The sequence below is a fragment of the Sorex araneus genome, chromosome 1, assembly GCF_027595985.1.
Source record: "Sorex araneus isolate mSorAra2 chromosome 1, mSorAra2.pri, whole genome shotgun sequence".
Classification (NCBI taxonomy): Eukaryota; Metazoa; Chordata; class Mammalia; order Eulipotyphla; family Soricidae; genus Sorex; species Sorex araneus.
In genome coordinates this window covers 347618402-347642131 of record NC_073302.1, presented here as the reverse complement: position 1 = coordinate 347642131, position 23730 = coordinate 347618402, and the positions used below count along the sequence as shown (strand labels likewise).

General features: G+C 52.6%; 1 protein-coding gene across 1 annotated transcript in view; it reads left to right on the top strand.

Annotated features, from left to right (window-relative positions):
• Positions 1–23730, top strand: part of GSR (glutathione-disulfide reductase) — a 48983-nt gene that overhangs the window by 5645 nt on the left and 19608 nt on the right. Inside the window, exons 2-9 of the mRNA XM_004606949.2 lie at positions 8125–8151; positions 10017–10105; positions 10973–11042; positions 13535–13682; positions 16003–16057; positions 21569–21668; positions 23198–23284; positions 23537–23695. Of these exons, the coding sequence (XP_004607006.2) occupies positions 8125–8151; positions 10017–10105; positions 10973–11042; positions 13535–13682; positions 16003–16057; positions 21569–21668; positions 23198–23284; positions 23537–23695 (735 nt within the window). The remainder of the gene's footprint in view (positions 1–8124; positions 8152–10016; positions 10106–10972; positions 11043–13534; positions 13683–16002; positions 16058–21568; positions 21669–23197; positions 23285–23536; positions 23696–23730) is intronic.

The window sequence follows — 23730 nt, the reverse complement described above, 5'->3', positions numbered from 1 at the left end:
AAGTCCCACCCTGACCTGATGTTCCGCTTGCCTAAATCAAGAGCCACACAGTCAAGCCCCAGCCCATCGGAATACTTCTTTGTGTCGGCTAATTTTTCTTTTCTTTTTTCTTTTTGGCTTGGCATCCTACTTTATGCAGAGTTCTCTCTCTTACACTCTAGGTGCTAACTTTTTCTCTGAAATTTGAAGGGAAAGACGTGTGTATTGAATGTTCTATGTGTGTTAAGATGCAATGTCAGTAAGTAGATGGCCCATGTTCCCAATCCTGGCGCAAGATAAAAGAATGAAGGAGTCTTAGCATCTGGGACAAACCCCTGACAACCGTCCTCAGCGGTTGTTGATGAGATGTGACTTTGAGGAGTGCCCGGTGATGGGGCTTGGCATGGGGATCCAGTGTTTGGACAGGGGGGCTGGCCAGTCCCACATCCCCGCCCAGAGGGAAGGGTTCCTGGCATGCTTGTGTAATGAAGCTGCACCAGGACCCCAAAAGATGGGTCCAGAGAACTTTGGTGAATGCATGGAGATTTAGGGGGAGATTGGGGAGTTTGGGGCGCATAGCACTGAAGCTACATGCACCCCACACCCGTGCCCCAGCCATCTCTCACCTGCCAGTCCTCTCATATTCATCTACAGTGGACTGGCACTCAAAAGCCTTTTTTTTAAAGTCAGTTAGGTGGTGGTGGTTGTTTTGGTTTGTGGGTTACACCCAGCAGTGCTCAGGACTCACTCCTGGCTCAGTGCTTAAGAGCGTAGGGGGCTTGAGGGGTGCTAGGGATCTAGCCCTAGTCGGCCCTGTGCCAGGCAAGTGCCCTACCCGCTGTCTTCTTCTGAGCCCCCATTTGATAAGTTTTGACACCTGTACACTCCCCTGAAAACATTGTCATCGTCATTCCTGAGTGACCTCCTGGTTTCTCTCCCCCTCTGCCTGTCCCCGCTCTACCCAAGACACCGTGTTTTGTTTTTTTTTTAAGTTTTCCCATTTTGATCACACCCAGTGGTGCTCGGGACTCTGTGCTCAGGGTTGACTCCCAGCAGGGTCCGGGGGACCATATGGAATGCCCAGGATTGAACCCCAGGTAGCTGCATGCCAGGTAAATGCCAGACCCACGGTACATGCTCCAGCCCATTTGAAGAGACTTGCTTCGGAAGAAGTGAGACAAGAGAAAGATGGAGTATGTGTTCAGGAGAGAACACGGGCTGCTCCAGAATGGAACTAAGCAAGCCAACAGGCAAGCAAAGGAGACCCGTGTTCAAGGGGACACGTGCGAGGAGAGCAAGCCAGAGGTCCCCAGTGGATTTTTTTTCTTGCTTTCTCTAGGTGGGAAGAGGGAATTGGCTCCACCTGTGGTATCCAGGGTCTGCTCCAGGCTCTGCGCTCAAGGGTTGCTCCCAGCAAAGCTCGATGGACCATGTGGGGCCGGGCTTGAACCTGGGCCTCCCGCTTGCAAAGACTGAGCCTCCGTCCTTTGCGTGTCTCCTTTGCCCTGAGTGGATACTGTTTTGCTGGTCTTTGATCCATCTCTCAGCATGCCTGCCTTCTGCGTATTGGAGCTGGATTATACTTTTATCCTTTGGATCTGGGGGCCATGCCCAAATGATGCTCAAAAGCTGCTTCTTTTCGGAGGTCGGGAGCACACCCAGCAGTGCTCCGGGCTTCCTCCTGGCTCTGTGATTAGGGATCCCTCACTGGGGATGGCAGCCGGGTTGGCTGTGCCCAAGGCTAGTGCCTACTCGCTGTACTGTTTCCACAGCCGCTGGGGAGCTGCTTCGGGCTCTGCTCACACATCGGTGTGCTTGGGGGGAGCCGTGTGCAGTGCTGGGAGCAGGCCGGGCTAAGGCAAGCTCCCAGCGCTGGGATGGTTCTAGGTGGACGCTGTAGGCAGCTCTAGATGCAGGGACTGATCAAGGATGTAGACTGGGCCTCCATTCTTTTGTATTTTTTCTGTCGTGCTGTCCGTACCTAGTGGGGCTTGGCAGCCACTCCCCAACGGGGCTACAATCCCGGCCTCCTTCCCTGCAGAGCGTGTCCTTGGCTCTCGGAGCCACCTCCCTGAGCGCTCAGGTGATTTTCTTGGCAGAGGCAGTTGTCAATGAAGTTCTTGTTTCACCGCCCGCCCGGGGCAAAGTGGCGGTCGAGCGTGCCTGGGCAGAATCGCAGGTTTGGGAGCCTGGAAAAAAAACGGTGCGGCTCTGGACTTGAACTCTTCCTGGGCCCTGCCCGTTTGTGGGGTGCTCCCTGTGAGCCAGAGAGGCCCCGCAGAAGGGTCTGCCCGCCACTGGGGGTGGGGAGCCCTGGGAGGTGGGGGGAATTGCCCCCTTGCAAAGGGGGACTGATTCAGGGATCTGATGGTCTCTGCCAGCGTTCCCCAACGCCGGTGACATGGCCCATGTGGGCCGCGGCACCACCCACAGGGGTGGTAGATGCCCAGTACCAAGTGAGAGATCACTTTTGCTTGTTCACTTAGAGAAGGTGGATTTGCAGCAGGGATGGCGGGGGGGGGGGGCTGGGGAGTCGATGATGATTTTGATTTTGAGAAGGGCTCATTCAGTTTGGGAAGCTCCACTCTATTCCCACAACTTCCTATTGGCTCCTGTGTGCCTGGGGCATGTATTTAAGGATTCTTCCAGGTGCTTGCCTGGTCCTGGCCGAGAGAGTTGGGGGCAAGTGTGCATGTCTTACCTTCACCCGAGCTCCGGCCCCGGGGTCCCCAGGGCCACAGACCCAAGCCCCAGCATTGAGCTCTCGGGCTGTGTTGACCACATGTTGCCAGGGAGCCCCTGAACCCCCTGAGAGCTGCTTTCAGGGCTCCCCCACGCCCAAAATAAATGCATATGCTTCAGGTATTACCAGCCCTGTGCTCTGTTGGGAGCCATAGCCCTGACACCCTGTCACCCAGCTGCTCAGGGAGGGACCAGTCCCTGCCAATAGGCGCACGGCAGAAAGGATGAACAGGGCTCAGGCCCAGGGTGCAGAGGGCAGGGTGCCTGCCTTGCACATGCCAGCTCTGGCTGGTCCCTGAGCTCTTGGCTCCAAAGGTACTTGTGGGACCAACGGATGGAATAGAGAGTAATTCAGGACACTGCGTGCCTTACAGCAACTTGAATTACTTTAATTTTTCTTTGTGTGTGTGTGTGTGTGTGTGTGTGTGTGTGTGTGTGTGTGTGTGTTGGGAGGATGGATGCCAGGGCCCCATACTCACATACCCTGGGCTCTACGACTGGGCTCCATCTCCAGTCTCCAGGGGCTGGAGCACACCCGGTCCTGCCTGCAGCATGGGAGTGCCCTGGGAGTGACCCTGGTCAGCACCATGGCCCAGAAGTTGAAAGGAGAATGAATGTTGGATGCTGGCGAAGGTTGAGAAGAAGACAGATGGAGCATGAGTACATTCACTGATTCATTGAGGGCAGCTCTGTTTTCCGGAGATACCGAATGTGGAGCCGTTGTCGAGGCCTCTTTGAGGTTCCACCTGGCAGTGTGTGGGCTGTGCCTGGCTTGGTGCTCCGGGTCCAGCCCTGGTGGTTCCGGGGCCCACATGGTGCGGGGCTTGACCCCAGGGTGCCAGCTTGCAGAAGCATGTGCTCCAGCTCTTTGGACGCCACTCGAGACTTCTTACTGTACTTCAGCTTTGACTGCAAGGAATAGAAGTGACAAGTGTGGGTCAGGGAAGGCGAACCTGATGATCAGGTCACCCCTAGATGTTGGATGGCTCCCCACAGTGACTCAGCTTCCCTCCTCTCACTCTCCTTCCTTCCCGGGCTGCCTCTCTTGTGCTTGCTCAGAGGGGAGGGCGGGCCAGAGAGCCATAAATCTGCTGATTGCTAAGGCACGGCACTTTCCCAGTAATGTGCTTGTAAGTGCTTGTAATTCTGCTCTAGGTGCATATGCCCCGCCCATTCTTTTTAATGAGACTTGAACTCTTCACCCCACCGCAACCCTTTAATTCCTAAGTTCCCACTTCTGTTGACTGATGAATCTTTACTGTATGTAACATAACCTCATAAAAAGTCCAAGTTCACAATAGTAGATGGTACATCACTTGTTGGTTTCCTTCCTTCCTTCCTTCCTTCCTTCCTTCCTTCCTTCCTTCCTTCCTTCCTTCCTTCCTTCCTTCCTTCTTTCCTTCCTTCCTTCCTCCCTCCCTCCCTCCCTCCCTCCCTCCCTTCCTTCCTTCTTTTATGTATGGGGTGCTGGGATTTGAACCTGGGTTAGGCACATGCCCAGCAGGAGCCTTACCTGCTGTGCTTTCTCTCTGGCCCCAAACCACAGGTTCTTTATTCGTTCATCTATTGTTGGACATTTGGATTACTTCCATATTCCGTCTGTTCTTAGATGTGGGTAAACGTAGATGTGTAGATAATCTTTTCAAATGAATGATTCTGTGTTTTGTGGTAGATGCCAAGTGGGGGAATTGTTGGGTTGTACAGAAGCTCGTCTTTTTTAAAAAGTCTCCGTACTGTGGGGCTGGAGTGATAGTACAGGGGGTAATGCATTTGCCTTCCATGTGGCCAACCCGGGTGCAACCCCTGGCATCCTTTATAGTCCCCCGAGCACCAACAGGAGGAATTCCTGAGTGCAGAGCCAGCAGTTACCCCTGAGCATCACCAGGTGTGGCACAACCCCCCCCCCCAAAAAAAAAAGAAACACCCAAAAGTCTCCATACTGTTTTCCAGAGAGACTGAAGCAAATAAAGTTCCCGTCAGTAGTGGATAAGCGTTCTTTTGTACCCACATTCCCGGAATATTCCCTGTCACTGCCCAGAGGGTCAGATATTGGAAAAAAGAAAGAGTTGTCTTCTGTTGTTAGCTGTTCTACTAAGTTGCCCCAGTGGTCGCCATTCATCAAGCTCACTGAGTGGTGCCGGAGACTCAGGCCTGTCTGTTGGCTTCAAGGCAAGCGCCTCGACTTACCCGGCCAAGCTTTTTGGGATTGGCCATTCTCACTGGTGTAAGAGATTCCCTGGTTACAGTAGAGAGGAGGAACACATTTTTTTGCATGCCTGTGGGCCATTTGTTTATCTACTTTGAGAAACTGTCGTTTCTTCTATTCACCCCTTTTGGTGGAATTACATTTTGTGAACACTTTTTGTGTCTTGGATATTAACCCTTTGTCAGACTTATGGTGTGCAAATATTTTTTCTCATTCAGTTGTCTTTTAATTTAAGCCCAGGTTTCTTCTGTCATGCAAAGTTATTTTAGTTTGATATAGTTCTGTTAGTTTAGTTTGGGTTTTGTTGTCTTTGCCAACGGGCTTAAATCAGTGACAACAACTCTAAGGTCGACATGCCTATGTCTTCCTCACTATGTCTTTCTGGATTCTGGTCTAATGTTGAGGTTTTCTATCCATTTTGAATTAACTTTTGTGTATGATGTAAATGGTGGGTCCTTCCTTCCTTTCTTCCAACCCTCCCTCCCTCTCTCTCTTTCAAATATCTCTTTTTTTTCCCCAGCAATTGGGGAAGAGGCTTTTCTTACTTAACATATCCATCTCCTTTATCATAGATTACTCCTGGCTCTGTATTCAGGAGTTACTCCTGGCAGTGTTCAGGGGACCATATGGGGTACCGGGGATTCAGCGTGGGTTGGCCACATGCAAGGAAAGTACCCTACCTGCTGTACCATCTCTTTGGCTACAGTATTTTTCTATATAATATCTAGTACTAGGAAAAATAGTTATTCCTGAGTATGTGTTTAGACATGCATTCAGCTTTTCTATCTCTTAGATTACTTCTTTAGGCTAAATGTCTGGAATAGTCATTTTTGTGAGATGTAACATGTATCTTCAGCATCAACATTCTATACAATATATCTTATTTCAGGGTTTTTGATAAAATTGACCAATATCTAAGTCACCCTTCAACCGTTGCCCACTGGTAGTTTGTCCTTCTGAGATGAGTTTCTTTTTGCCATTGGCTTCTCTGTGAGGGCACACCAGTGGTCATCATCTCATCAAGGACAAACTTGTGGTTGTGTAGCCAGTCTCACTCCGGTTTTATTTTTATTTTTTTTTCTTTTTGGATCACACCCGGCGATGCACAGGGGTTACTCCTGGCTCTGCACTCAGGAATTACCCCTGGCGGTGCTCAGGGGACCATATGGGATGCTGGGAATCGAACCTGGGTCGGCCTTGCACAAGGCAAACGCCCTACCCGCTGTGCTATTGTTCCAGCCCCCCACTCCGGTTTTATGTGTTTTGTTTTTTGAGTTACGCATTTTAGGATTAGAGTAAAGGAAACAGTTTTTTAAAATGATCATCTCAGCCTGTTTACAGGGTTTTGGAAGGACTTTCTCTCTTGTCTGATATATGTGGGTCGTTGTTGTATTTTTATCCCCATAAGTAACTTGTTTTTTTTGTGGGGGGTTTGCATACCAGGGGATGCTCAGGTTATTCCTGGCTCTGCACTGAGGAATTAATTACTCCTGGTGGTGCTCGGGGGACCATATGGGGTATGGGGGTTCTAATCCAGGTTGGCTGTGTGGAAGGCAAACACTACCTGTACTATCGCTTTGGCCCCCATAAATAATTTGTCAGGCAATTTTTTTGTTTTGTTTTTCTTTTAAGAAGGCGACCCAGGAGTCTAGTGATAGACTAGACTGTTTGGGTATCTATTTAGCTGTCCCAGATAGTCCAGCTGTGTGGGTCAAACTGATCAATTCTCAGTCTAGAGGAATACGGGACCATCAGGCCATCTGTGGTGCCAGGGGCCAAACGCGGGCTCCTGTGTGCCCGGCCTGTGCTCCAGTATTTTTAATTCTCTCCCTGGACCTGTTTGTTACTGAAATTTTTAATTTTTTTCCAGTGCTGAGGATCAAACCCAGGCCTCACGCATGGAAGGGAAGTGTTCTACTGAGGAGTTTCATTCATGGTCCCACTTGTGTGTTTTGTGATGGGGCCCCAGTGCCTCTCCCCATGATGCAGGCCCCTAGATTGGTGCTGGGCCTGAGGCTGCCCTGCTTGTCCCATTGCTGAGACCAAACCCGGGAACTCTGACGTGGCTTCCCACCCCAGCTGCTCTCTTCCAGGCCTCAGCTTGGTTTCATGTGAAATCTCTTTGGGGGGTGGGCCACTCTGACAGTGCCCGGGGGGACCGTGCTGTGCTGTTTGGCCGTAAGCCCCAAGCCCCTGTTGTAGGCTTGTGAGTGCAGTCTCGCTGTTCTCTTTCCTTTGCCTGTTGGCTGCCCGGTGCTGAGTCAGATCTGTGGCTTATCCCTAGCACCCCCAGAAATGCCCTCAGCGTGGGTGAACCTTGACGGCCCACAGGATTTTTTCCTTGCTTTTGTTTTTTTGGGCCACACCTAGCCATGCTCCAGGGATACTTCTGGCTCTACACTCAGAAATTACTCCTGGTGGTGCTTCGGGGGCCACGTGGGATGCCGAGGATTGAACCTGGGTCTGCTGTGAGCAAGGCACACGTCCACCCTGCTGTGCCGTCGCAGTTTGTCCTGCCTAGAGCTGAAGGGCGCCTTCCCTGGAGAGGCCTGCAGTGGGGCATCCAGGTGTCTCGCTCACAGCACGTCCATTTCCCGGGAGTCCTGTGGGCTCTGCGGGGCCCCAACTTTGTGCTTCTGTTCTCAGCCCCCCCACCCCCGCCTCACACACACACCTGAGCTGTCCCTGTGCCACCTGGCCCTGGCCAGAGGAGCTGCAGCACTCACTCCCAGACTCTTGTTGAGCGCAAGGGAGGGTTGGGGTGACTTTGGCCCATACCATATAGTGCTCCGGGACTGTTCCCAGCTTTACTGGTGGTGCTTGGGGGACCATAGTGCCAGGGACTGTTGCACGACCACCACGCAATTTTATCCGGTAAAGCGAATGATTAGAGATCTTGGGGCCGAAACACTGACCGGGGTTGGTCCAGTGCGAGGGGTCGCCTCCTCCTCCTCCTCTTGCCTGTTTGCTCGAGAAGATGCCGATGAGTGACACCATCAGCCCCGTCCTGTAAGAAGCACAACCTTCCGCCTTTGCTGCCATGCTAAGAGAAAACAGGATGTCAGTGTCCTGTCTCCAGACTCTCCGCCCAGTTCCGGCTCAAGTTGAGCCTCTCAGCACAGTGTGATGCCGGGCTCAGCCCTCTGCGGGGCCGCTGGGAGCTTAATATTCTTAAAATATCTTCTTTTTTTCCCCAGGTGAATGTTGGATGTGTGCCAAAAAAGGTGAGTTTTTATTTCTTCTCTTTCTATGCTTTGACACATCAGTTAATTTATGATCAGAATAACCATGTTTCCAAATGCATCTACTTGGGGGGTTGATTTGGGCCACACCTGGCGGTGCTGCAGGCAGTGCCTGTAGTGGTCAGGGAACCCAGCTGCCATACGAGTGAGTTTCCTCTCCCTCTTCTTTTGTTTGGGGCTTCTTCCCGACTCTGCACAGGGATCACTCCTGACGGGTCAAGCTGTGCCGACAGCATGCAGAGCAAACGCCTAACCCCAGTACTGCCGCTCCAGTCCCAAGGACAAGGACATTTATTTTAATGTCACAAATTTTATTTGTGTGTGAGGGGCTGCACTCAGTTATGTTCAGGGAACCTGGGGAACCTGTCCAGCACAGGGAGAAACGGGTCTCCTACCAGCTCGGCCCGAGTGACCCTTCCTAAGAAGCAAGTGAAGAGATCATTTCTGAGACTGGTTTCTTAGCACTTACCTTCCCAAAGGACCCTGGGTTCTCTCCATCTGTCCATGTGGACATCCCGTATGTGACTCACAGTAAACCTCCCCCATGCCCCCCATGGAGCCTCTCTGGACCCCCTGAGGCACTCATCACTCTCCTCTGAAGGCAGGGAAATTCTCTAAGCCTTTGCCTTTCTTTTTTGGCCCTCAGGGCCTGAGCCGCTCTGAAACCCTTGGTCTTCACCTCTGCCTGCTGGCACTGCGGGTGGGGTGCAAGACAAATCTTCTATGTAAAGTGACTAATTCTATTCTGTATGTACTCCAGCTCCATGAAGAACTGTGGCGGACTTACTAATAAGCACTTTAGGCTTGAAGGGAGTCGGGAGGGGCCTGAGTGGTAGGGCACTTTCCTTGCATGTGGCCAACCTGGATTCCAACCCCCGCACCCCCATGTCCTCTGAACACTGGCGGAGGTAGCCCCTGAGCATCTCTGAGTGTGATCCACAAACAAAAAAAGAGGAACAAAATGTGGTAGGTCCTCTGTGAGTTTGTGCCAGTGTGTTGGTACTGTGATGATCATTTGCCATCAAAGGCGTTTGCAGGTTTTATGGTACATTCCATGTGAGTGCATCAGTCCTCTTGTTCCAGAGGCATCATGCACATTCCTGCAAGGCCATGCTTGTAGCTGCAGGACACATAAGAGGAAGTAATCCCCATAAAGTCTTCCATCTTAGTCTTTATTCAGAGCACCCTCTGATTCATGTTTCTGTAAAGCTACACATGCAATTCCATTTCCAAGAACTAATTACAAAAAGCAGGACTTAAAGCAGAAACTCCGAAAGAGAGTAATAAGGAGTAATATATTTTGTTTGTCTTTCTACTTGGGGGCCACATTCTGTGGTATCCAGAGGTCATTGTGAGCCTGGAGCGTCTGTCTGCAAAACATACCTTCCAGTCATCTCCCCAGCCTGGGATAATAAACTTAATGGAAAAGCTTACATGCAGCTCCTTTGGGAGCTGGGGGTGCATATTCAGTGATGCTCAGAGTTTTTTCCTGGCTCTGTGCTCAGGAATCACTCCTGGAATTCCCTCGGTGAGCCAGGCCAGGTGTTGGGATTAAACCGGGTCGGCCCTCTGCAAGCTAAACCCCTCAGCTTCCGTATTCTCTCTCCAGCCCAGATATTTGGCTTTTAAAGATTTTATAAAGTTTAATAATGGAAGCAATGTTTCCCAACTTTCATTAACTTCACCGTAAGATCTTTCTAGTCTTGTGTCTGATGTTTCTCTTTCAGAATGTTTGGTTTGTGATTTAAAGGTTATTACCTGTTGCTACACAGTTATCTCGCATAATTTCTGTTTTCCCTTAGAACTCAGACACGACTCTTGAGGATGTTTTTTTTTTTTTTATATAGGTAATGTGGAATACAGCTGTCCACTCTGAATTCATACACGATCACGTCGATTACGGCTTTCAGAACTGTGAGAGTAAATTCAATTGGCGGTAAGTTAAGGCTGTGAGTGTATTGGTACATAAAGAAAAATATTATTTTTCATTATTATGAAACAGATTTTTTGTGAGAAGTATTGTTGTGGTAAAGAAGTATATAAATTATATAAGCTTTTGAAGGTAATGGTTATCGGCTATTTTTTTTTTTTTTACCAAAGTGCCAGGGATTGAACCCAGTGCCTCCCATGCATGCCACATACTGTACCACTGAGTCACAGCCTCTGCCCTGTCCAGCTGGTTTTTGCCTTGTCTTGGTGTGTGAGTCGCTCCTGCTCTGCTCAGGGGCTGATGCAGCCTGGGATGGAGCCTGCGTGGCAGGTGCTCTCGCAGCCCTGCTGTCCCCTGAATAATCTTCATGCTACCTTAGGAAAGTGCCTGTTCTGTTCTGTTGTGTTGAGAGTCAGAGCCACGGTCTCAGACATGGACGCTTACACTCTAACTCCATGCCCCGCCACCCTGACACAGCCCACACACGTACAGAGGGACACACCACAGCGTTCCCTTGTTAGCTGTTTTACACGTGTTATTCTGTGATGCCAAATCCAATAGGTTCAAATGTGCCGTGTCACCATCACCACTCTGTCCTGTAACAGGAGCTCTTTATCCCGTCCTCCAGCATCTCGTGCCTCTCCCCGGCCCATCTCTCTGAATTGGCTTATTCTATATCTGTCCATCCATTCGTTGTTTTTTTTTTTTCTTTCTTCTATGCCTGCACCCAGTGGTGCTCCTCAAAGTGGCATGGTCAGGGGTCAGACCGGAGATGGCTGCTTGCAGAATCGGTGTTCAGGTCTTTATGCTCCCCTGTGTGCTCTCCCCCTCCCCCCATCTGCTTTCTCTGTACTGACTCAGGTTTTGTTGCAGAGTGATAAAGGAAAAGAGAGACGCCTACGTGAGCCGCCTGAATACCATCTACCAAAACAACCTCACCAAGGTGAGGATGCTGCGTTTGGAACTCGCAGGAGGTGGCGTGGGCTCTGCTGGGGGCCCAGCTGGTCCAGACTGCCCTGTGCGGCTCTTCTGGGGTCGGTGGGTCGGGGTCAGCGGTGGTGAGCTAGCCTCCAGCCCTGCTTTGGAAGGGGTCCTGCGCGTGCATTAGCCCCAGGTTGGTAGCCAGTCTTGTCAGGCTGGGCCTCGCCTTACTCACCCTCCACTTGGCCCCAGAAACCGAGTGGCGGGTGTGGTCAGTGGGGCCAGCTGTACCATCTGCCATTTGCTCAGATCAGTCTTGTCTGGGGGCAATGGCGCGGGTCAGCCTTCCGAACAGTGCTCAGGGCATCCCGGGCTGCTGCCGAGAGTCCTCGACCAGTGGGGCTCAGTGCTCGGTGCAGCCATGGTGGTGTGGTACCAGGGAGCTGTTAGCTCTCCTCTCTCTGGGCCCACTCAGGCCGCCCTTGTTCTTCCAGATCATCCCAGGAGACCAAATGACTTACGGATTACACACCACACGTGGGTTGTTTGTTGTTGTTTTTGGTGTTTTTCAATTTTTGAATCACACCCTGCGATGCACAGGGGTTACTCCTGGCTCTGCACTCAGGGGACCATATAGGATGCTGGAAATCAAACCCAGGTCAGCCACATGCAAGGCAAATGCCCTTCCCACTGTGCTATTGCTCCAACCCCATCGCAAGTGGGTTTTTGGTGTGTGGGGTGTTGGGGACGGAACCCCAGGTGTTGTGCTGGCCAGGCAGGTACTTCACCACTAGGGCCACACTCCTGGCCCAGTTCAGAAAATTTTGTGAATGAAGCTTGGTCGGGAAAGTCAGGCAGGCGGGGGTGTGCCTACCAGCCACTGTGTGAGGTCTTTGTTCTTTGAATGCTGCTTTGCTTTGTCTGGGGGCTAGGCTGGGGTGGCTGTGGGGATCCTGCTTCACTGCTGTTTTCGGGTCACTCCCAGCAGGCTCAGGGCTATGTGGTGCCACAGATTGAACCCTTGCTTCCCACCTGCCAGGCATGTGCTCGATCCTTTGTGCCATATATCTCTGCCTGGAAATAGCATTTTTTTTTTTTTGGTGGCAGTTTTTGTTTTGGAGCCCTACCCAGCAGTGCTCAGGGCTTACTTCTGGCTCTGTGCTCAAAGATGACTCCTGGTTGGCCTTGGGGACCATCATGGACGCCAAGGATTAACCCCAGGTTGGCCTCGTGCAAAGCAAATGCTGCTCCAGCCCCTTGGAAAAAACATTTTTAAATATCACACTTCCTGGTATGAGGTAGAATCAGCTGTGCCCTTCGGGGGAAGTTCGCTCACAGTGGATCCAGGTACCCTGGAAGCGCCCCACCACGTCTGCTAGGAAATGAGAGTCTTCAATTCCATCTGGGCCAGGGCTGAGACTCAGGGGTAGAGACCTGCACGCGTGAGGTCCACCAACCGGTGTGAAGCCCCACAGTCACCATTTCCCCCACACTCCATGGATGTTGTTGCCAGCCAGCTAGTATGTATTTTTTTCGGGCCCTTTCTGCACTGCACAGGCAATACTCAAAAGGTGTTGGGGGCAGGGGATTCTGTGTGGTTGAGCAGCTGTGGGAACAGGCCTGGAAGGCTGACTGGAAAGAGGAGATAAAGCATGTTCTGAATTGTTAAACATTCTTTTCTGTGACTTACAGACTTCATTATTCCTGTGAATTGCTCATTTGCATACTAGTACCAGCCTGGTGGTTAATTGTAATCCCCAAGCCCAGGTACCTGGAAGCCAAGTCTGAATGCCACTTCATCACCTCTGCAGTGCCCTGCTGGATTGCCTTGGCCTTGGGTGATTCTTCCCATTTAAAGAAGACAAGTACAGCGGGGAGGGCGACCCAGTGTGATCCCCAGCATCCTGTGTGGTCCTCCATGAGGGATTCCCAGTGCAAAGCCAGGAGTGAGCTCTGAGCACGGCTGATGTGCCGCCCTCCCCCCAAAAATAAATAAGACCGAAGTTCCTCTTTGCCTGTACTCTTTCCTTTTTTTTTTTCTTTTTGGGTCACACCCTAAGCTACACAGACAGCTTTGTAGGGTAACACAAAAGAAGAGCTACCTTGGCAAGCCAAAACTCAGAATCCTCAGCTGAGAAGTGGAGAGACTGGGACGCAGCAGTAGCTGGCTTCTTTCCCCCACTTCCCCCTCCCTCCTCTCCCCTTTGTGTTCCCCCACTCTCCTGGTCGCTCTCTTCTCCTCTTCTCCAGCTCTGCTCAGACCCTGGGCCTCTCCTGACCCAGCCCTTGGCAGCAGCTTCACAGGCCCAGTGGTGCTCAGGGGCCCACGGGGTGCTGGGCATTGAGCTGGGGCCTCATGCATGCCAGGCGTGCTCTCTGTCCCTGTGATCTGCTTGCCGGGCCCTCTTCCAGTGTGTGTGTAGTGCGAGGGGGAGCCCGGGGCCGCCCCCAGCAAGGCAGGTGCTCGATTTCTTTCCTGTTCAGTCTTCAGGCTAATGTTTTCGTGCCCTCTAGTCCCATATAGATATCATTCACGGCCACGCTGCCTTCACCAGCGATTCCAGGCCAACGATCGAGGTCAACGGGGTCAAGTACACAGCCCCACATATCCTGATCGCCACAGGTGGGGTGCCCTCACGCCCGCAGGAGAGCCAGATCCCAGGTGAGTCTCCCCCAGGCAGAGTGGTGCATGCCGACCAGAGGGATTTGCCGTTGGCGTGTTGGCCTCGACAGCCTCCCAGGGGTCTGCTGTGGCTGTGAGGAAGGACCTGAATGTCCTTGGCAGTGTCTTGTCTGGGCAGAGGCAGTAAGTGCCGGTAACTGCAGGCTCAGGCTCTGTGGGTTGTGAGTGTGCGTGCAAGGACATGTGAGTGTGTGAATGTGAGAGCATGAGTGTGTGAGTGTATGAATGTCTGTGAACGTGAGAGCATGAGTGTGTGAGCATATGAATGTGTGTGAATGTAAGAGCATGAGTATGTGAGTGTATGAATGTGTGTGAACATGACAGCATGAGTGTGTGAGCGTATGAATGTGTGTGAATGTGAGCATGAGTGTGAGCATATGAATGTGTGAATATGAGAGCATGAGTGTGTGAGCGTGAGCGTATGAATGTGAATGTGACAGCATGAGTGTGAATGTATGAATGTGTGTGAATGTGAGAGCATGAGTGTGAGTATATGAATGTGTGTGCATGCATGTGAGTGGCTATGGGAATGTGTGAATATGTGTCAGCATATGAATGTGTGAATGTGTGTGTACGTATGTGAGAATACGTGTGGTAAGTGTTCCACATCTGGTCTCAACGGGGCTCAGGAACTACGGGGTGCTGGAGATTGACCTGCTGCCACGCGCGTGCAGGTGTGCTCAGGCCTAGGCGCTGGCCTCTGTTGACTGTTAGGACTGAGGGAAAGAAACCTGTCTCTGGATTAGCCCTCTTATTATGCATATTCTTTTCTCCTCTAAAGAGTTAGAGGAGCCTCAAAGCTACCTCCTGCTGTGTTTCTCAGTCTCAAGAATGGTCTTGCCCAAAGGATCGAGGCATTTCTCTCCCAGGGATGACAAACCCTCGGGGCATGGGGAGCAGAGTTTATATACTTCATAGCTTTATATCTACTATGGACTCCCTTCTTTAGTTTTTCAGTTTTTTAAGATTTATTTAGGTGTTGGGGCCACAGGTGGCCATGCCCAGCTGTGCACTCAGGGGTCACTCCTCTGAACAGTTAGGGTGTCAGGACCTACCTGGGCTGGCTGTGTGGAAGGCACATGCCTTACCTACTGTACTATTACTCCAGCTTCAGATTTTCAGTTTCTAAAGTCAGATCTGTCGTGTGGGGCTTGGAGCACAGAGGGATGGTACGGTGGGCAAGCCTTGCATGCAGCCACCCTGGTTCAATCCCAAATGCCCCGTGTGGCTCCCAGAGTTCTGCCAAGACATCCTCGTGTGCCGAGCCAGCAATTTGCCCGGAGCACTTCTGGGTGTGGCCCCAGAGCCCAACAAAGAATCTCTTTCACTGGTTGGGGGACCACATCTGGCAGTGCTCTGCAGTCACTCCTGTTGGTGGTAGGGGGCCCTTTCCTGCTGGGGACCAGACCCAGGACTCCTGCCCGCGAATCTGTGCTCGGACCTGCGCTATCTCCGTGGCCCTAAGTCCCTTCTTGGGGCCCCTCTTAGTGTCAGCCCCAGGACAGTGGCTCTCTGGGAGAGCAGAGGAGGTGGGACTACTTGGACCTTGCCATGCCGAGATCACCTGGGACAGCCCAGCTGTGCTCAGGGGCCGCCGGCTGCATACTGTGATGCAGGGCCCCTGCTCCTCCTTTACACATGCCGTGTCAGGGATGGAACGGGGGTCCTCAGGCAGGCCAGGCCTTTGCCACTCACATTGCCACCCCCCTCCCTGTTGCCCTTTAATCACGATGTCGTGGCTTTAGCAGATGCGTCATATTTTGAGAACTGATGACATAGGAAAAGCTGAAAGGACTAGAGAGGGTCCAGCACGTAAGGTGCTTGCCTGGCACGCAGCAGACCTGTTGCTCCCCAGCGAGGCCCCCAGAGCCCTGCCAGGAGTAAGCCCTGACCACTGCCCCCTGTGGATCAAAAGCCAAGGAAGAAGAAAGAGTTCCACTTTCAATATACTGAGATTGAAGCAGAACGGAACTGTACGGCAGAAGAGTCAGGAAAGAGGGCTTGAACCCAGAGGGGAGCAAACCAGAGTGACATGTTGGGTTGGTGAAGGGAAGGCTCCGGAGGGCTTGGGGCAGCGGAGTGCTCCCGAGAGCGGAGGAGTGCTCCCGCCTGGCTCGCTTGAGCCGCTCCTCTTCCTCGAGAAGACAACTGGCTTGACTCGACCCGGGGCTGGCGGCTCCCAAGTGCAGAGCAGCAACTAGCCCCGCAGCGTGTCCTGACTAGACGCAGGGTGTGCATGAGGCGACTCTTTCCGGAGAATACTGGCCGTGACCTGTCTTCTTCACCTTTCCCTGCCTAGGGGCCAGCCTGGGGATCACCAGCGATGGATTTTTCCAGCTGGAAGAGTTGCCAAGGTAAGCTGGTTCCGTCCTGACCCTTCCTCTCCTTCCCCTTACGGCCCCCCACCCAGGAGTGTTCTGGAGGCGCCCGCCCGCCTGTTTCTTCTCGACTGTGTGATTTCATCTACTCATACCTCTCACTAAGCAACTCAGAACTTCAAGGTCAGGAGTCTTTGCAGAAACATTAGAATGGGGGCTGGAGCGATAGTCCAGCCTGTAGGGCACTTGCCTCGCATGCGGTGGGCCCGGGTTTCATCCCCCGCACCCCATGTGGTTCCCCCATGCACCGCCAGGAGTGATTCCTGAGAGAGCACAGTCAGGAGTAACTCTGAGTACCCCAGGATGTACCCCCCCTCAAAAAAAAAGGGGAAAAAATGTTAGAATCAAGCCCAGAATGATCTTGAAGAACAAATTGTAAAGCCCCGGAAACTATCCTATTTCTTCAACGTGCTACATACCAATTGATGATTGTTTTCCAATCGACTAATTTTTCTCTTTCTTTTCTTCTTCTTATTTTTTTCTCTGTGAACCACACCAGTTGTGCTCAGGGGCAGGTCCCAGCTCATTGCTCAGGGCTGGCTCTGGGAGGGCCTGGGGCAGGGGCATGGGGAGCCGTGTGGTGCTAGGGATTGACCCTGGGCCTCCCATGTGCAGACACTGAGCTCTCCCTCTGCTCTGACCCCTTGTCAGAACAGCTCTGTGCAGGGGTCTCCAGAAAGGAAGGTGCTTGGAGTCACAAAAGCATAACTTTCTGAAATTGTCCCTTTTCTATTTGTCCAGACAACCTTAGAACACTTCCCAGTACAGGTTTAGACAGAAAAAAAAGATAAGATAGTTTGCTGTTTTTTTTTTTTTTTAACTTGGTTTTGGGCAGAGGTGGGGGTTTCTGTACAGGGCTTGGACCCAGGGCTGCACTATGGTGGGCACCATGCACTGAGTCCCATCTGCATCCTCAGCCCCGTCCTTCCAATTTGAAGATGCTGCCAGGTGCGTGCCTTCTAGGGCACAGGGCCCGACACTCACTCCTGAGAGGACGCCCAGCGGGCCCGCCTCGTACTTAGTCCTCAGCACCTCACCAGGCCTGCTGGGCACAGTGAGGAGGAAGCCCCGGGCGCAGCTTGGTGTGTGTCCCCCAGCCCCCGAAAGAAGATAAGACATGGAGGAACTGAACTGGTCAGCCCCTTTCGGTAACATGCTCCCAAGCCATTGTGCATTGCTGCTCGACTCAGCTGCCTCCTCGGTGTACTCTACTGGCCCAGGAGAGGCCTGACCCCTGTTCAGTTAGAGCGGCCTTCATGGGGGGGGACAGTGCTCAGGCCTTTCCCTGAGCTCATCAGGAGCCACAGAGGTCTTTGTGGCTCTCCTGTGAAGCTCCTCAGGCTGGGCCCTCTGCTGACGCGGAATGGAGTCGTCCTTAGGCTGCCTGCCTGCAGGGGCGGGTGTGGGGAGCCGCCCGGGATCCTCCCAGCATTGCTGGCCTCTAGGGTAGCTTTCCTGCTGCACTCGAGAATGTGGCCAGAAGTGTGGTTGTGACTCATCCTTTTTAAGTGAATTCACTGTAGACGCACCTTCAGAGAAGCTTTATTGGCATCCCAGGCCATTAAATAATGCTTAAGCCAGTTTTAAACAGTGTGTGTAACAGTGCAGGTTTTATAGAGAGGCATATGTGCCGCTGTGCTCCGTGCCACGGTGCTCCATGCTCTGTTTCCTTTCGAGGGGGCAGCACTGCTCGCTGTACAGTTCCCTTAGGGCCTCGGTTTCCCTTTCCTTCTTGGTCTCGGGTGGGGGGGTCAACCAGTGCTCAGGGTTCACTGTTGAGGTGCTGGGGGGCCACTCGGTGTTCAGGATGAACCCAGGGCTCCTGCGTGCCTGGATCTGATTTTGAGGCCTCACCAGGCTCTGTTGTGTGGGTACTGGGGCGTGGCCCCTGTGGGCCACTGGCTGGGTTACAAGAGGCCTGTGCAGTGGCCCCGTCAGTGGGGAGAGGCAGGTGGAGGAGAAGGGGACACCCGCACTTCTGTTCCTTGGAGGTGCCAGGCCACTTGTTTCCCCCCGTGGACTCTGCCCTGCTGCAAGGATCAGCCTTTGACCTTGCATTCCAGTGAGTCCTGGGCCCCCCTTTCCCCTCAGGACCCTCCGCCTCCTGGTGCTGTGGTTCTCAGAAGCAGGACTCAAACAGTGTTTGGGGGTGAAGAAGATGGACGAGGGGAAGGAGCGGAGGAGGGGGCCGGGGCAGTCATACAGCAGGCTGGGTGTTTGCTGGGCAAGATGGACCTGGCACCCCATATGGTCCTCAAGCCCCTGAGAGGGACCCTGAGGGCAGAGCCAGGAGGAAGCCCTGAGCATCACCCAGTGTGGCTCAGAAAACAAGACCAAAAAAGGGGCAAGAGGAAATTAATAGTGGAAGAACCGTTTTATCTTTTTATTTATTCATTTATTTTGATTTTGGAGCCACCCTGGTGGTGCTCAGGGCTCTCTCTGTCAGTGCTCAGGGACTATTTGAGATGCTGCATCAGCTGCATGCAGGTGAAACAGCTACCCACTGCGCTATTGTCTGGGCCCTGTTTCATCTTTGGTCAGCTAGAAAATTTTCTCTCTCTTTTTTGTTTTGTCGTGGCAGTCTCCGGGTCTCAGCACCCTGGGGTGGGGTATGTCACTTTCCCGCCTGGTGCAGGACACACTGGCGGTGTTGGGAGGTGCTGGGGCCTCGCCCGCCGGGCAGGCACTGCCATTGAGCCGCATGCCTGGGCGCCCGGCAGGGCACCTTTTACTTTACGGGGTTGTAGGCCCCCATCCGTACCCTCCGAGGGCCAGTGTGGCTGTGGGACCCCTTTCCCGTGGAGGCTCCGGGTCCCAATTCTCTCCCTGATGGTCCTGCTCCAGGCTTGGTGACGGGGGCAGAGGACCATGCTGGGAGCTTCAGAGCAGTGGGGAGGTGTAGGATAGGTGGTTGATTTTGGTATTGTGGATGTTTTTTTAAATTAATTTATTTGTTTTTAATTTATTTATTGAATCACCGTGAGAACAGTTACAAAGCTTTCGGGTTTAAGTCTCGGTCATACAATGATGAAAGACCCGTCCCTTCACCAGTGCACATTTTCCACCACCAAGAACCCCACTAGGGGCTGAAGCGATAGCACAGTGGGTAGGGTGTTTGCCTTGCACATGGCCAACCCGGGTTCGATTCCCAGCATCCCATATGGCTCCCCGAACTCACCAGGAGTAATTCCTGAGTGCAGAGCCAGGAGTAGCCCCTGTGATTCACCAGGTTTGACCCAGAAAGCAAAACAAAAAAACCCCAGTATAGCCCCCATCGCACACCCTCCTCCCACCTGTGTGGCTGATGATTTTCACACATTCTCTCTCTACTTTGATTACATTCAATATTTTGACACCAGATCCACCATAATAATGAGATTTTACCCCAATACTCAGATCTGCCAAAAAGGCAACATAAGACAGTTTGTTTTCTATTGCTGATTATGAATAGCATGTGATGTCACGTGGCCGCGGTAGTGATTTTGGAGTTCTGAAATTTCAGTAATTAAATCTGGAGGGATTTCTGCCAGAAGCCGCTGGGTTCCAAGGTTTGTTTCTGAGTCTCTGGGATCGTGGCTGTTAAGCGACTTGATCAGGAGCCAGAGAGGCTGTTCGTGGGCGGCGACTCTGGGGTCTCATTGGGATGGGGGAGGAAAGGGCCAGCTCCACCCCCCTCCTGTGAGGATAGCTTGGGGTTTTAGGGGCCACATCCAGCGATGGCTGGAGGATCTTGTTGCCTCGGTGCCTCAGGACTGTCCCTGGTGGTGCCGGGCTTCGAACAGGGTTCGCAGGGTGCCAGGCAAGCCCCTTCTCTCCTGCAGCCTCCAGCCCTGAAACAGTGCCCCTCGGCCTCTCCACAGGCTTCTCACCGGCACGACTAATGGCTCTGTCAGTTGCGGCACACAGGGAGCGGGCTTTGGCCCCAGCACTGCTTGGGGTCAGCCCAGAGTGCAGCAGGCACATGTTCCCCGTGTTGTTTCGTCAGGGGTAAGGTTGCTTCACTACCTTCGGGTCAGATCTTTGTCCACACGTTGACCTAGTTTTCAATGCTTTTGTAGGCCAGAATGCACTCAGGGAGTCTGGTTTCATGGTAGATGTGTCCTGCGGGTTGAAGTCGCTGAAACTGACCTGACTCACGCCGCGAGATGGATGAACCGAGTCCCAAGCAGGGGAGAATAGTTCTGGGGGGGGGGCGTGCCAGGGGTAGACTCGGTGCCAGAGGTCACTGCGTGACTTTGGAAGTTTGTGTCCTCTCTGAAGAAGTCAGCCTGGGTGCTAGGGAGGGGGTGCCGGGTCAGGGTACCCCCTGAGTGTGCCGGGCTGGCCTGGTCCCCAACTCCGCAGTGCCCATCTGCCTGGCCAGGTGGCCAAGCATCACTGGAAGTGTTCCCTGAGCCCCCCGGGCACTGATGAGTTCCCCCTCCGCCCCAAAGAAGTAAATCCAAAGGATCTTTTAAAACAACTGAAATAGGGGCCGGAGAGATAGTTCAGGGGGACACTTGCTTTGCGTGTGGCTGACCCTGGCTCAATCCCTGGCATCCCATGTGGTCCCCCTAAGCCCCTCACGTGAACCAGGAGTGCAGAGCCAGGAGTAAGCCCCCAGGACCACTGGGTGTGGCCCCAGAACAAAATTAAAACAACTGGAATATATTTCCCCTGTTGCAAAGAAATTCTCTACTAAAAATCATCCCGAATAGGGTCCTGGAACAGCGAAGGAAGATGATGGGGAGAAAACTGGGGAAGCCAGAAAGTCCCATTCAATCAGTGGTGATGTCGGTGTTGGGGACAGTGTCTTAGCTGGGCCGCAGTGGCCTGAGGTTTCCCTCAGAGGTCGGGGCAGGCCGGCAGCCAGGGGTGCACCCAGCTCTGAGCACTGACCCTTTCAGCGGGTGTGCTGAGCACTGCCATCTGGGTATCGCCAGGCGTCCCCTCAGTCCCTGAGTGCCGCTTGGGAGATGCCCCTCAGAGTGTTAAAGAGCACTTTATGGTCTGGAGTGAGAGCATGGCGGGTAAGGTGCTCGCCTTGCATGCAGCTGACCTGGGTTCAACCCCCAGTACCCATACGGTCTGCCGAGCCCACAGGAGTGACCCTTGAGTGCAGAGCCAGGAGGACGTCCCAAGCACTTAACGGGTGTGTCTGCCCCATCCTGAAAAAAAATTGAGAAATTGGATAGGGGATATGCTACCTGTACTGGACTTTCAGCTTCCAACTTCACTAGGTTTTGTGTCCGGCACCACATCTGGTGGTGGTCAGGGTTATTCCTGGTGGTGCTCTGCGGGCTGCAAAGCAAGTGCCATCATCCCTGGACCATTTCTCCAGCCCACTGCGTATATTGGATTTTAAAATCCTTATCCTGGGTCCTCAGACGTGGTTCAGTGGCATGAAACATGGACTCGGTTACCCACCCCTGTCTCTCTCTCTCCCATAATAATAATAATAATAATAACAGTAACAAAGTGAAAGCTTTCCCTGTGCTCTTGCTGCAGCCGCAGCGTCATTGTCGGCGCAGGTTACATTGCCGTGGAGATCGCCGGGATCCTTTCAGCTCTGGGTTCTAAGACATCGTTAATGATACGGCACGATAAGGTAAATTCTGCCTTTCTCTCTTCCCTTCCCTTGATTCTGATTTTCTTTAAAAGTTGGCCTTGGTTTGTGGTGTGGAGATGAACTGTCTCCACACCCAGGCCTCGAGAGGCTTGAGGAAGCACGTGACTCAGATTCACACTAGAGAAGTTTTCTGTCCTTCCAGGAGTTTGCTTAAGCTGTAGGGTGGGCAGAGGGAGCAGGGGTGAGTTACTGGGGGTGGGGGTGGGGGAGACGCCAATGCCGGTGCAGGATTTGGAGTTGGAACACGAACTCTGTCATCAGTAGCTTTGTGAATCATCGTGAATAAATGTGAAAAGAAAAAAAAGTTGTCATCGTGTTATGTTGCCATTGTATACATGTGGTGGGTGTGCTGGTCTGGAGGGTGGGGTATACCTCTCCGAGCCACCCCTGACTGGCCTTCCAGCCTTCCCAGGGCCAGCTGCCATGGGTAGCGATTTTTGTTTGCACACAGTGGCCAGTATTTTCATTGTAAGTAGCACTGCACTGTTGCACTGTCGTCTTGTTGCTCATCGATTTTCTCGAGCAGGCACCAGTAACATATCCATTGTGAGACTTGTTGTTACTATCTTTGGCATATCAAATTTGCCATGGGGAGCTTGCCAGGCTCTGCTGTGCGGTCGGGATACTCTCAGTAGCTTGCCGGGCTCTTCGAGAGGGACGGAGGAATCGAACCCGGGTCAGCCACATGCAAGGCAAACGCCCTGCCCACTGTGCTATCGCTCCAGTCTATAATATATAAAAGGAGATTTACTCTTAATAGAAATTATTTCTGGCTTATATTTAAAAGGGCAAAACACAGCTTTAAGAAAAGTTTTTTGAGGAATGACCATATTGACTTCCAGAAAGGCTGGGCCAGTCAGCATTCCCACCTGCAGTGAATGAGGGCCCTTCTTTCCCCCACATCCACACCTGTACTGGTTCTTTTTTGACAAGTGCCACTCTATGGTGTGAAGTGGCATCTCATTGTTTTGGTTTGCATCTCCCTGATGATTAGTGATATAGAGTGTTTTTCATACAATCTGACCATTTGTCTTCCTTCTTTGAGGAAGGTTCTGTTAATCTCTCCTCCCCGGTTTTTTTCCCCGGGTTGGATGTTTGTTTTCCTCATAGAGTTCTGCCAGGGCCTGATAGATTTTGGGTATTTATCAGATGCCATCTAGATTACTGGAGCGTTGTTCTCTCTAACCAAGAAGAAACGGTTGAAATGCCTGTGATGAGTGACGGGGTGAGCAGAATGTGTGAGGCGGATGACCAGGGTGGAATATCAGCCAGCCGGAGCCCTGGCTCACGGGGCCGAGTGTAGGCCTGTGGGCAGGGCCTGGGCCCCACCCAAAAGCAGGGCCTCTGCCGAAAAGACAGACTAAGGCACATGCCCTGGATCCTGAGCTGGCACGGGAAGAGGAGGGGAAGGGTCGTACGAACACTGCCCGCCGTTGTTGCTATACGAGGCCCCACTGGCCTGTTCTTTGCCCACCCCCACGCCCTTTGCTGCCCTTGTTCGTGTACAGGTGCTTAGAAATTTTGATTCGTTGATCAGTTCAAACTGCACCGAGGAGCTGGAGAATGCCGGCATCGAGGTCCTGAAGTTCTCCCAGGTACTCGCCCCAGCCTGCTGCCGCCCTGGATTCTGCTCACAGTGACTCAGTTTCCACTCCTCCCTTCGGGTGTGTTGGGGAAGGTTGGGACTGTGTCTGGCTCTGCTCTGGAGTGACCTCTGAGGGTGCCAGGGTTGGGCGGGGCGCCTCGTGCCAGGCAGGTGCTTCTTGGACCGTCTCTCCGACCCTCCGGCTCATTGCTTTGCTTCTTTTCTCCCATCCCCCCAGCTAACTCCTTTTATTTGCCATTAGGTCAAAGAAGTTAAAAAGACTTCTTCAGGCTTGGAGCTCTGTATGGTCACTTCAGAACCTGGTCAGAATCCCTCTGAGACCACAATTCCCGACGTGGACTGCCTGCTCTGGGCCATTGGACGCGACCCGAATTCCAAGAGCCTGAATTTAGAAAAAGTGGTAAGCTGATTGAATCTGCCCAGAACATTCTGGAG